Source organism: Halyomorpha halys, unplaced genomic scaffold (assembly GCF_000696795.3).
Source record: "Halyomorpha halys isolate HHAL.00 unplaced genomic scaffold, Hhal_1.1 Scaffold677.1, whole genome shotgun sequence".
Taxonomy (NCBI): Eukaryota; Metazoa; Arthropoda; class Insecta; order Hemiptera; family Pentatomidae; genus Halyomorpha; species Halyomorpha halys.
This window is the reverse complement of record NW_027104651.1, coordinates 111661-126935: the sequence shown is the minus strand read 5'-3', so window position 1 is coordinate 126935 and position 15275 is coordinate 111661. Positions and strand designations below refer to the sequence as shown.

The following is a 15275-nucleotide window of genomic DNA, read 5'->3' as shown; positions in this document are numbered from 1 at the left end:
GTCAAATAGAAAATTCTGATACGATTTTTAAGTATCCTTTTTTAGCCAATAATCCTGATAGCACCAATAATAAAACGTCCGTCCAGCAATGTATTTTTGCGAACCATTTACTTATTAATTTTCCACCTTTTTTTTTCTTGATAACCATTATTATAATTTATAGAATTTTTTCCAAACATATTAACCTTTAATTGAAAATAACTGAATTATTAGAGTAATTCTTTGAATATTTAATCAATATTTGCATTACATTTTGTAACATATCTGATTTTTTTATATCTAGGGAACGGAAGCGGAATTTTCAAATCTCAGTTATTAAATAATTTGAGCTGCTAATGGTATGATTACTTGAATAATCTTACTTTAACTTTGTTTCGGAGATTCACCGAAATTCCTTTAATTCGTTCGCCCTAAGTGCATTTCTTCAAGTAAAAGTTTGAACCGAATCGTCCACTAGAGATCGAAAACTTTATCTGTTGGTGACTTGGGTAAGTCGAGTTAAACTTGGCCACCAGATGTTTCTCTAGCCTGAACTACCTTCTCGCTCCCGATGTTAACTAACCCGGTCGAAGGCTTAACAACATCTTAACTGCCTTGTCTTGTAGTTTCCTTTGGCTTGAAAATTCCCTTTGTTAATTTAAGGAAAGTAACAATGTTTTCCCTCCTTGGAGTGATTAACTGAGTTGTAATTTATTATGGTATAATACGGCACTTTGATTCTTAGGATAAATTATAGTTTACCAAACTTTTCAGAAGGATCTTTTCCGTTTATAATTATCTAAACTAAAGATAATTAATGCTAGGGATCAATGAATATTATGACAGCTTTAATAGAACATAGAATGGTAAACTCAAGAGTAATATTATCCAGCAAAATTTTTTAGTGGCCGGTCATCCGTGTATCCCCAATCCCAATTATTTACCAATAGTTAATGGTAGCAAATCTTCAGGATTGTCAATCAGGTCAACGCTACCAGATTTTTTAAACCTAAGGGGCAAATATTTAACCATTGTTGCCATTAAGATGCACGGGTGGGATTGCTCTGAACCCAACGCAGACCACCAATATTGACCGCTTTGATAAAACACTAATTGGTAAACGCTAAAAAATCCATTTAAATGAAAAATAAAATCAATAAATTTATTTTATTATATACAAGTTGGAAGAGAACATTTTTATTATTCCGAATTAGACAATGATTCAAACAGTGCTTTCCCGGTAACCATCTTATCCAGTATGAGAGAATATTGAAGTTATTTGACAAATATTTTGGCAAACTACTTTTTCTTTAACTTTATACTTTTTCACAGTTGCTTCTAACCCTTGTGAAGGAAAATGAGTGATAAAAATGTTTCATCTAATGGTGGTTTTCGGAAGAATTAAGCTGGAAATGAAAAATAAAGTCATAAAATTAATTGACTGTGGTTTATAAAAAGTTGATATCGAAAAAAATAACTTCAAACAATAAATAACTTTATTTCTTCCTTGTTTTTCTATCCATGAAATTTTGTTTATTTATTTATTTTTTTAATATTATTTTTTATTTTATAATTTTGTAAATATTTCTTCTCCCCCTGTATTATGTATATCATCATTTATTGTGTACCTAACTTTAATAATTTTTACATTGTTTACTTTAAAATTATTTTCGTTATTATGTGACGTACTCTACTACCATCCCCACTTCTCCCAGTACAAACGGTTCACTCTGACTTTGACTTCCGTCATTCATTTTTATTTGATTTTATTCTTTTCCCTTTTCATCTCTTAATTTGTACTTTCTTTAATATTTCTTCTCTTAGTTTATCTTTATCTTTCTGTCACTATTACCATTTTCATTTATTGTTTATAACCTTTAATTTTTCTTATTAAATTTTACGTTTCACTGTATACCCATGTTATTTTCCACTATGCTTTTTTTTCTTTTTCTTTGTAACTATGTCAAGTGTTTGTATCTTTTTTAGCCCTCATGAAGCCTTCCAACGTGGGGCGAAACGTTGGCTCGATTAAATTAGTTATTACTATTTTAATTACAATTAATATTAAATTAATTACAGATAAAAACTATTAAATTTTCCTAAAATGATTTATCGATTGCAATCAAGTCCAGTTACAAATGAATTTTCAAATCAAGTTTATTTAATAATTACGATCTTACGAGGATTTCCCCATTAAAATAAAACCCTATAACCAAACACACATTTTTGGAAGATAAATACAGTTAAAAAAATATATATATTTACTTACTTATTGCGAAATATGATTGAAATCTTTGAAAATTTAAAGATTCCCTTCTCTTTTAATAAATTCTTTTACCAAACACTGACAAAAGTTTATATTATTTTAGTAATAATCAAAAAACAACGCCTCAGTTGTAATAAATCAAACAGCGTTTATTTGTTCAGTTAATTAGGAATGGATAACAAAGAAAATATAAAAGAATTTGATGAATAATTAACGGAGAAAAAATTGGAGAACCAAACCCACCTAGTCTCTCTGAATGCATGCCTATGTGAACGCCTTCGTTATATTTTGGGAAACTGGTGTATTTCATTCAGAAACAAACTGTTGTATTTCATACAGGGACAAAGTTGATAAACGTTTTTCGATTTCAACCTTGAGAACATTGAAATATAAGTTTTATACCAACAAAAGAATAAGTATGTTTTGTTCCAAATTTACCCCTTCTATGGTCTTATATTCTTTTTTAAATTACAAAAATAGAAGGACTTAGAAATGAGTCCACAAATCTACTCGATACTTGGGGACGTAAGTAAGGGGGAAATTAAAATGTTTGTAATGCGCACCCTACATTTGTTATCAATTTTGTTTTGTAAATCACGAAAATTGTGATAATTCCAAAAAGACTTTCCTAATTTACACGAAACTTAAGAGTGGTCTTCACCCTTTTTTCAGGAGTTTTTATATATTAAAAAAGTATTAGGAGTTTTATTAGAACTAAATTTTCTTCCTTATGTAGGAATAAAATCTAAGATATATTGATATGGGTTGGAAGAGTAAAAATTCAACTATGTATCAGTTTTATTAATTGTAAGTGTTATAAATTTTTATGGGAACTTAGATATCGGGAGAAAAAAATCCTAAAAATTAAGTCCATAAATTTCTAATTTTTAATCTATCTGAAAATTCTGATTGTGATGGAAAAAAAGGGTGTACTTTACTTGACGAGTCTTTCGTTTTTTTTTTTTTTTTATTCGTGTATTTAAATTCATTTAATATAATTTTTAAACTATTGTACACAAAAATAACAAATCCATTGATATGCGATAACAATTAAATCATTACAGAACAAAGGAAGAAAACAATAAAAAAAAAACAGAATTGCTGTAATTATATAAAATACATGTTTCTCTGCTCTCAGATGGAATTGACAAGAAAACATATCCGAATGTTGATCACCACTAACATGAAAAATGTTTTATTGAATTGGGCTCCCCATATCCATATTTCTTTCCTTCTTAGTTTATTATCTATTTCTCTGGATCGCTTTTACTACCGTTTCTAACGCCTCTTTTCTTTTACGGAAGAAACTATTTGTTTGATAAATGCAATGTAGAGTGTCTCTGGTTGCTATTCTTTTCCTCTAGTAGCACAGTAACACAGTAACCACAAAAACTGAACCTTATATCTAAAACGTGTAATGTTTTTAAATACGTCAGCGTTACTCCATCTTGAATTTTCGATCCGTCTGTATAATTGAAATTCCATTCCGAATGTTAGTTGGAAATCCTGGAAATGTTTAAGTTCCGCTAAACAAGATTTTAGCATATAGGATTCGTAGCATTTGACTTCATTAAATTAAAGAACTGGTAGTATGCCATAGTTCTCAATATACTCGTTGAAGGTTTATAATTTGCAAAAAGCATCTTTTTGATAATGACAGCTTAATTTGAGAGATTCGCTAGGACTATTGTTGAATAGACAGAACTATGTAATGGGTAAGTTAGTCGAAAAATTAATTTTACATAGTTCACTAGATCTAAAATTTGTCTTCAGTACTATTTTTTGAAAACTACTGAACTACATTTAATTAGTGTGATTTAATGAGTTTTATGATATAATGAAATAGAATATGTATGGAAATAAATTCGAGTTTATTATTAGTATGATTATGGATTTTTTTCTGTAGTAGAATATACAATTATTATAGGATTATTGTATGAGAATTATTTTTTCTGTTAAATCGATACCTTAAAATATATACAGAGCTATTTCGGAATATTACTAACTGAATAAATAAGTAAGAAATGGGAAAAATATTCCGTAAAGCATTGAATGGAAATCAAAGAATTGTGTGATACTGCAAAGAGGTACCAAACATACCTACACAACAGAGGAAATTGAGTAGATAAATAAATGATAAAAGGCGAGAAAGAAAACATCTTTGGCACGTTTGGAAGAGTTATCGCCCGAAGTGGGCTTTAAATAAGGAAAGACTTACTAACTGAGTGAGAGCTTAAATACAACAAGGGTTGGAGTATATCCTATCCTATCTTGGAAGAGCTTTATGTTCGATAGAGGTTGTATTGAAAAACAGATTTATCAAACTTGATTTATTAGGGTGGAGAAGGATTTTTTTTACCCATCATATTCAGACCAAATATTAATAAATTAGATACTGTCTATATATATCGCCTTGATATTAATAAGTCATTGAACATTCCATCGTAACCTACAAAGTTAAATTTTTTCTTTCTTCAAGAAGCCTTTCGAATTATCTCTTAATTTTTATTCTTTTAGAAATTATCTGTAGATTTTTACAGAGTAGAAGGTATCACAGCTTTAGTATAGATAAAGATAAATACTGGTATTTCCATAGGATTTAGAAATATCTTAATAAGACAATGAATAATTTGAAATGAATAAAATTGTATTTTATAATTTGTTATTACTTTTTTTTTCATTCATCACGTACATTAAATAACAGCATAATTTATGATTTAACGTTAATGCAACTGAAAATCACGACGTATGTCGATTATTTAAAAAAATACATAACAATAATAATAACAAAAGAAATAAATTACATTTTTTACATCTATAAAAATTATATCGATAGCTGATTATGTAAAACATAAAAAAATAAGAAACATAATTTGACCAAGTCCTGCACTATTTGGAAAGTGTAACATAGTTCTTACAGGACATAATTGAGTTGTTTGACTATACATCATTATTTCTTTGTTTTTAAAACAATTAATTATTTAGTGAAGGAATTGTATCGTTTCATGTATGTGTGAAAAGGAAGGGCATGGTTGTTATGTATGGTTTAAAATGTTCGATTCCATTTTAGATACCTAATTGTGCATTTTTGTATGTATCATTTTGTAACCTTTACAAAGATAAATTCATTAGATTTAAATATATAAACCATCTTTCCGTATAACCAATTTTTTTAAAAATTTATTTATTGATATTTACAACTGTACATAAATACATCAAGTAAATTTGAGGAAATCATAATGGTATGGTACAAGGATGTAGAGAAACTACCCATTGGTTGCACTCTACAAACATTTTTATAATATAAGGTCTCGAGGCCATCTTCTTTGGAAGATCTTCAGACGCCTCGGAGGATTGTCCGGAATAAAAGAGGAAGCAAGATTAGAAACTAATGGGTTTGAGTGGTTAGAGAGTTTATAATGGAAGGATTGATATCTGTTTCGGGCTAGATCGGTTACAAATGGAACATTAAGGTCTTCGTGGATGATTTTATTTGTGACAAAATAGGTAGCATTTAGGATTTTACGAAGGATATTCGATTGTAAGGATTGGATACGAGAGGAATTCCAAGGATTAGTTGATCCCCAGAGCTCAACGCCGTATGTCCAGATAGGCCTTATAATTATCATGTACATCAGTCTTTTGTAATGAATTGGAAGTTTGGACCGTTTATCTAGTAAGTGCTGTAATAGTCGAAATCGACGTGCAGTTTCCTGTCTTAACCAACATTTAAGAAACAGTTTTATTTTATTGGGTAAATAAATTAAGTCCTGAAACCAGAAGCCCACAATGTTGTTTACTGATCGTTTTTGTTTTATGAAAAGTCTTTATTTATACAAACATAAAGTATTATATGTACTGCAAAACGATTTTTTATACATTAAAAAATATATATTACATTTAGAGTACTTAATGCAGTTCTTACCGCGACGATGGTGAGGTTGGTCGTGTTGTCCACTGACAGGGACAGCTGTACCAAGATATCCATGCTGAGGACCCTCTGAGTCTTGGCGAGGACCTTGGCCAAGTTGAAGGAGGCTGCACTGTTCTCATCAGGTACTGTCCTGGGCAGACCAGTCCTCTCGACCACCTCTAGAAGTGGTTCTGTGCCCAGCGCGTCCAGCCGGTCTGCAAGAGGCAGCTTGTTAATACAGGGTTGTTGATATATATTCTCTTCAATTTATCATATCATCATTGTTTATTGACAGTAAAATATATTTACAAATGCCTAATGTTGTTAGTCCTCCCATTGTTTTATTGTAAACCTACCTGGAGGCTAACGCGCCTAACTCTGTAAATAATTTGTCATTCTCTGTTTTTTATAGGTATAAGTGAGATTGCGATAATTTACTTCACTATAATATAAACGTGAGTAAATAAAGAAATTATTTAATTTATTTCGATACATAATTTATTCTTAAGATTCATATTTAAGGAAATGAAAAGGTAAAGGTACGAAAATTGAAGTAAATTATTTATAAGGATGATAATAAATATAAGAATTATTTCATTAAATAAAAATAAGCAACTCTTCTTTACAAAAAAGGTCTTTCATGGTCAACAATAACAAAAAAATAGTAATAATAATTGTCCTTGTTTAGCTGAGAAAAAATCATCTGACCTAACCAATTTTACATGTGGAATAATAATTGTGTGATAGACATAATATTCGGTATAACAATGAGGCAAAACACATTGGCGTATATCGCAGATTGTTCAGTCGGTGTGACCTAAGTGTGGATTAGGTTTATTACGACTAGATCTGGTTGCGAAGGGGCCCCCTAGACGACTCTACTATATACATGCTGCTCCTAATCTCATATCTTAATTCTTTTGTTATGTGATATTCTCTATTTCCAATATAATGTAATAGAAATAGCCATAATTCTGAATGATTTCGTTGAAGGTTTATAATTTGCAAAACCATCTCTCCGGTAATTTGAGGGACTAGTTAGGGCTATTGAACAGAAATTTTATATTTTTCCAAAACTACTGAATTACATTTGATTGGTGTGATTTAATGACTTTTACATATAATAAAATAGAATCTGCATGGAAATAAATTTGTGTTTATTAAGTAATGTACAATCAATAAAATTAGGAAAAATAACATATTGATTTAAACTCAACCAATGATCAAGCTCATCAAATATATATTAACGTAAAAAATAGTTTTAAGAATCTTTCAGCATTAACAATAAATAAACAAAAATGTTTATTTTTATGTAAACAGAAAAAAATCAAAGTTGTCATTTTAAACTATAATAATTTAAAAAAAAACAGTTTAGATAAAAATGTTCTTTATGTCATCTCGTAATTAGTTAATAACCTGGCATTTAATACTGGCACAGTGAATGAATGAACTGTGCATTGATAGTTTTTCAAGTTACTATCCAACAAGTCTAACTAATGGTTATCGTGGAAGGCTAAGAAGTCTTTTAAAAACAGGATTGGATATTACCTCTCTCTGCTAGGCAATAGGCAGATTAAAAAAATGAAAGAAAATGCATAGTAAATACTATTACATTAATGATCCCTTATTATTATTATGTTTGGTGCTACTACATGTTGACAGGTCCAGGCCTCCTCAACCAGCAACCTCCAGAAGTTTCTGTCCTTCAGTGCTACCATTCAGTTGTGGATTGTCAAACCACTCGCGCCCGCAGCCACACAGCCAATCCATCGAAGTTGGGGGCGGCCAACTCTTCTCCGGCCATGGGCTATCTCCATTAATAACCTTATAGGAGTTTACTGTTTCTCTATCCTGGCCACATGTTCAGCCCGTCTCAGACGATATCGTTTGATAAGACTAACATCAGGCTAGCTAAAGAGAATGTAAATCTCTTCATATCATTTGGTCGCCACTCTCCACCAACGAAAACCGCTCCAAATATCTTTCTGAGGATCTTTCACTCAAATGTGGTCAACTTCTGATACGTTTCTTTTTCCATTGTTCATGTCTCCGCTCCCTTATTAAGCAAGTTATTTATTTGAAATAGATCTAACAAAATAAGAAAGTATTAACCATAGGCACGAAATGGGCTTAGATCGAACCTACTTTTCCTTAAATAAACAATTTTTAATTTAAATTTACTTCAGAAAATTAATATCCGGGTAAGAATGGCTATATGTATTAGATGTTGCTCAATTAGATTGGTTACCTAACAATTAATCTGGGTCACTATAGGAATCTCTAAGCAATACAAAAAATTAATAGCACACTCTGAAGTAAAATCCTGGCTACGTGCCTGGTGAAGAAATTAAAACGGAAACTACCGAGAATATTGAAAAGTAAAAAAAAAAATGAAATAATCTGCATTCAGTTTTATCATATTCAAGTTTAGGAATATAGGTTGAATATTAAAACGGAGGAATATAGATAGAATGAATAAAGCCATAAAAAAATCTCGAAGGGGTTTTCTTAAAAAATGAAATATAGATGAGACTTCCCTTTCAACATATTGAGCGCGGGTTTGGAAAAATATTTTCCTTGCTCTTGAATGGCTCAGAGATACCAATGATTTGATTTTTATCTTTTCTTCCTTTTTTTTTGAGAAATAATATCATTTATACATAATTTTTTTTCTGACTGTTACTTTTTTATGTAATCGGTAATATTCCTAATTAATGTAATATTAATATTTTTTTTATTAACTACCTTGTTTGTTTATTTGTTTTGAAAATTAGATTTATTCCTGCATAACGACTAAATTGGCAACTGAGCCCTGACATGAAGATGAAGGATACATTACGTGATGCTGGGATCTTTCATCCAGCTTGTTTTAACTGAAAAAGGCTATGTTGAACACTGAGAAAAATCACTAATTTAGGCAGTCAAATTCTAGGTGTAAGATCTTATTATTATTTGGGAAGACGCAATTTGGGCGCACGCAAAGACAAGTTTTTTCTTCCGATGTTCAAGGTAATAAAAGAAGTAAAAATTTCTTGTTTATAAAATTGTAGTTACTTACCAGCCATGACATTATTAACTTTTTTTTCAATTGAAATAATTATTATTAACGTGATCACATTCCAGTTATTGGCCTACATTGTTTCTACTTAGTGACAATCATTTTTTCAATATAAATCATCGTTGCAAGTTTGATCAAATAATTTACCTCTTTTATTTTAAAAATATGTAATCAAGTTCGGTTCACTCATGCTTATGCTAGCTATAAAATAATTCTGTCACTCCTAAGAGATCTCAAATAGTTAGTTCCTGACCTTGTTTTTTTTCAAACTTTCCAGTTTTAAATTCTACCGTAATTTTTTGGCATTTTGGCTGATAAAACCTTTTTTTTCAGATTTGACATGAAACCTTTATTAAGCTAAAAAACGTATGGCATTGCCGATTTTGGAAATATTGTCGTAGTTAATTAATTAAACAAATTAATTTGGTGCCCTAATTAAAACATATGGACTCAGTACTACATCGAACGTGAGGGAGGGGTTTATTAACGATGTCACGATTAAGCCATGGAGACTCAGATAATTCGAAGTCAATACCAGACCAATATAATTAATCATATTATCATGTTAGTGAAGCTAGCTAGTAATTTTGGTTTTAGGTTTTACCTCTATATGCTTTATTATGTAATTAAACTTGTCTCTTCTTTTCTTTTTCACTAGTCTATACAACCGTAGAATGTGAATCATCCTTAACTGTCTTTTTTTAAGGACCATAAATCTTACTGTATATACGTATCCCTATTATTATATTTTTGTAGGCACCGTTAAAATGTAATCATTCAATTGGTGTTCCAGAAAACAAAACAACAACGAGCTAGCTCAAATATATACATTTATTAGGAAAGCTATAGGTGAATAAAGTTACGGTCTGGTAGAATTTTATATCAGCTGATAGATTTCTATATCAGCTTTTCCTTTATTTGAATTTTTAGTTTCCTCTCACTATCTCGTAACTTATAATATATATATATTCACATATTGTTACAAGGGCAAATATAGTAATATAAGAATATAAAGGAATTTGGGCATTAAAAAAAAACCCCAAAAAAACTGACAAATATTGAAAAATAAAGTATAAATTAAGACTGTATGCCAGTGAAATTTAAGTGATAAAGAAATTATAACATGAGTTTGCTGCTTACAACATATGAGAAATACTTTATGAAACGTTAGCAAGAAACTTTCTATGCTCATGAGCTCACGTCAGCACTGATACATGATGTATAGCCAATTAGTCTGGAATTGGAATTTGAGGTAATTAGCAAAATCAGATTAATATATGCTTATCCGCCGGACTGACCTCAACGTTAATAACTTGACATTCATGGACCGAAAATCAATCACTAATATTATAGAATTAATTACTACAAAAAAATCTAATAAAAATAAACTGATAGTTGAAGATGACGTTACAAACTATTACAGAGTGGATTATATGTAGCATCAACCACTTCGTTTGGCTACCCTTCCAAGTACTGACCATGCTCGACCTTTCTTCACTACTATAATCTATTGTAAGCGTCATGGCCCTCGAGGCTACCCTAGTCTATAAAATACGTAGTATACTGTAATTATTCTAAGCCTTCTCTCTCTGATGGATTTGTTGGGGGCTGAGAGAATGGTTATTACGATTCTGTGTTTTAAAAGTGAATTAGGCTTTTGATCGAGTCTGGCACCCAGGACTGCTATACAAGATCCGTAAATTCCTACCTCTTACATACTTCCTAATTATCCGTTCTTATCTCTCCGACAGATTATTTCAAGTAAATTACAACGGCGCTTATTCATCCCTATACCGTCAGTCTGCTGGTGTACCTCAGGGTAGTATCCTTGGTCCTATCCTTTATACAGTTTTCACAGCTGACATTCCAACCCATCCTAACACAATCCTCGCCACGTATGCCGATGACACATGTCTATTGTCAGTGAACAATGATCCTTACATTGTATCCCAAACCCTCCAATCCCACATCACCACCCTTGAAGAATGGTGCCAAAACTGGAGGATTAAAATAAATTCCAATAAATCCCACAAAATCACATTTACCCTTCGACGTAAACCCATGACCTCTTCCCCTACAATATCCTTTAATAATACCCCACTTATTCCTGTCGAACAGATCCGTTACTTAGGACTACATCTCGACAAATAACTGTGACATAGAATCCTCATACAAGACTAAAAAGACAAGGAACTGCTCGTAGATTCCGACTACACAACTAGACAAACGGTCTAAAATGCTAATCCATTACAAAAGACTGATCTACATGACTATTATAAGGCCTATCTGGACATACGGAGTTGAGCTTTGGGGCTCCACTAAACCATCAAATTCCTCCAGAATCAAATCGTTACAGTCCAAAATCTTTCGTAAAATCCTTAATGCTCCTTACTTTGTCACAAATCAAGTCATCCAACAGGACCTAAATATTCCATATGTTGCCGATTTGGCCAGAACCAGATACCGTTCCTTCCATAATAAACTTCTCAACCACCCAAATCCACTTATTTCTAACCTGGCTTCTCCTTCATTACCTAATAATCCTCCTAGGCGTCTGAAAAAAAGATGGCCTCGAGATCTTCTCCTCTAGAAATGTTATTGGAGTTCTATCAGTGGGTAGATTCACCACATGTTTTTATCATGACACTATGTCACCTACAGCAAATTTACTTGTTGTATATATGTGTATACAGTTGTAAATATCAATAAATTATTAAAAAAAAAAAGTGAATATTATTTATATAATATCTTTGTCGTCTGTTTGAATAAGGAATGAGAATTTCGGCTTCAACTGGTAACAAACCACTTATCTTTGGCTTGAAAGAAAAAATGGTCCATAATATTGAATGGTCATTCATTATAAAAATGATCAAAATAGTAACATATTTAATAAGGACTTACAAGATGCTGTTGTTAGGCGACAAAAGAATGAGGTACATGAACGAACACGTAACTTACTAAATGTAATTACATTAAAGCATTTTCCGGCTGTAAGGATATAATTTTAAATCGTAACAATGATATCTGTGAACCAATTATCAATCAAATAGGCTTACAATGATAAAACATTGACAATATATTGAGATCGGACTGTGTTGAAAATTGAGTCATGTGTAAGCTTATTGCATTAGGGGAATTTCCTTTCCTTACATAGGAAAAGACAGGATTTTGGAGAAACCTAACCAAGATAATTGGATGATTTATATTAAATGGTCATAAAAAATTAATATTTGGCAATTTCGAGATTGAAAAATGAATTAAGTGGTACCCATCCATGCACACATATTAATCAGTTATAAAAATAGATCTGTTGCTATAATATTGATATGCGCAGAGACATAGGACTACAGAGACATAACACTCAAAAATTCCATTTGGGGAAAATGACTTCTACTTGAATGTTCCTCAATTTCATTTCCGTGAAATTATTTTAATGTAATTATTTGATGATTTGATAAATCGTATTGGGATAATTATGATGATAACTAGGTTCAGTGAAGGCCTACATCTTCAAGTTCACATGATTCTAAAATATTTTTCAGAGGTCAAGTCAAAAGAATAAAAGAATTATTTAATTCTCTAATTTAGAAAATTAAAATATTTAGCTTATTTTAAGTCTTCGAGTCACAGAAATAGCCATATCATCTTCAATATTTCACTGTTTTTATAATTTTGTGGATTCTATATTGTTAAAATTACTTGCATTCCTGAGAATTTTCTTAAACCACATACAAGAAATAGTTCAGACACCTTCTTGAAAGTTTTGTAATTAGCTGAGAGGTTGTCAACAGAGGAGTTAGGAGTTTTGCATAGTTGTTTCATCCGGAAGAGGATACACAACTACAAGAGGAATACGGGAAACTTTGTCGGACTGAAAATAGCAAAGATTAGATTCACAAAATTGTATTTAGCTTTGTAATCTAATTCTGTGATTCAGCTGTTTTCAAATTTGGACGACCATTCAAACCTTTACAGAGCTGACTCAGTTTTAAAAGACGCCTGTGTTGCTTTACCGAATCACTCAACCTAGTTATCATCATAATTATCACAATACGGTTTATCGTTACACAATACAGAGATTCTATTTACAATTTATACTTTAACCAAATTCACTTGTTAAAAACACAAGTTAGATTCACTAAACAAAGTTATTACATTAAAATAATTTCACGGAAATGAAATTGAGGAACATTCAAGTAGGAGTCATTTTCCCCAAATGGAATTTTTGAGTCTTATGTCTCTGCGCATATCAATATTATAGCAACAGATCTATGTTTATAACTGATTAATATGTGTGCATGGATACCACTTAATACATTTTTCAATCTCGAAATTGCCAAATATTAATTTTGCTTTTAATTCTTTTCACTTGACCTCTGAAAAATATTTTAGAATCATATGAACTTGAACCTACATGTAGTCTTTACTAATTTATTAAGAAATGTAAAATAATTGAGGTCAGACCGGATGTAAACATATTGTATATCGGTCGGTCCCAGAATAAGGTAGAAAAATGTTTTTTAATAATTATAATATTTACTTTGAAGACGGTTTTAGTTCAATCCTTGAATCAACCTTAGCCACTTGATATTGCTATTGTGCATAAATACCATTATTGTTTTTATTTAATTGTTATATTAGTTCAAAATTTTACACTTCTTATTTTATCCTTATTTCTTAATGTACATTGCTTAATTATCCCCATTTTATTCATCTTTCTGTGTGTGTACATATAGAAATTTCATTTATATAACTTTTTTTTTTTTTTAATTTTGGTATAAATATGATTATTTATCACTATTACGAATTGCTCAAGATTGTGGCAGATTTTAATATTTATCAATAAATAAAAAACAATTATTTAGCTTCAAAGTTATGAAAGTATTATATGATTTCTTATATCATTCCATACATGTATATCTAAAACCTTTACGTCTCGGTTATAAATATTTTCATCATTATTATTAAATAATATCTATTATTATTATTTTTTTTTATTGTTCCCTGCTCAAATCAAAACGATAGCGTAATTTAATTTTGAACACTGGACATAACGGAGTTGAGCTTTGGGGCTGCACTAAACCATCGAATTCCTTCCGAATCCGATCCTTACAGCTAAAAATCAAAAATTCAGCGTAAAATCCTTAATGTTCCGTAATTTGTCACAAACCTAGTCATCTATCAGAATCTGAATGTTCCATATATTGCCGATTTGGCCAGAACCAGTTACCAATCCTTCCATGATAAACTTTCTAACCACCCGAACCCACTAGTTTCTGACCTTGCTTCCTCTACCATTCCTGACAATCCTCCAAGACGCCTGAAAAGAAGAATGCCACGAGACCTTCGTTATCAGAGTACTACCAATGGATGGTTTCTCTACGAGTCTATATCACTCCATTATATACTCACGTCAAATTTACTGAAAGTAAATTGCTATGTACAGTTGTAAATTTTAATAAAGATATATGTAAAAAGAATTGAACATATGAAAACAAATAGAATATAATTTGCTAAAGATAAAGGATTTTAAAGTTCATAATTAGCTAAATCTTTCCTCTACAGGTATTGTATTCCATATTTTTTTTAAACAACCGCCCAACCGACTTTGATGGTTCTAATAACTTCAAAAACTAGCAAGATCCCGAGAATATTTGGATTGTAAGATGACATATTCTGATTGTTTAGACCAAATAGCTTATTGAACATCATGATGGTGAAATTGCAAATAATCATTTATTGAAGAAATTGAAGTGGTTACTTCCTGAGCGTTAAGAGTAATAGGTGGAGCAGAACATCCCAAATCTACATCGGAGGGGGAATTGGAAACAGGAACTGTGTCGTATCTCTGGGAGGATTCCAATCCAATTACAGGCTGCTAACTGGAGTAGGAAAACAACTAATGGACTACAAGCAAAAAGTATATTCTCTAATAACCCTAACATTCGATTTAACGCCTAACAAGGTCATCTCGTTTTCTTCTCTGATATTTTTTTTTCATAAAAGCTTATTTAACTATTTTAACTAGATTCTTCGAGAGAAAATACATTTATAAATAA

At 30.9% G+C, this 15275-nt stretch overlaps 1 protein-coding gene across 1 annotated transcript in view; it reads right to left on the bottom strand.

Moving 5' to 3' along the window:
- Positions 1–15275, bottom strand: part of Nep5 (Neprilysin 5) — a 270596-nt gene that overhangs the window by 161579 nt on the left and 93742 nt on the right. Inside the window, exon 4 of the mRNA XM_067046034.1 lies at positions 6171–6373. Within this exon, the coding sequence (XP_066902135.1) occupies positions 6171–6373 (203 nt within the window). The remainder of the gene's footprint in view (positions 1–6170; positions 6374–15275) is intronic.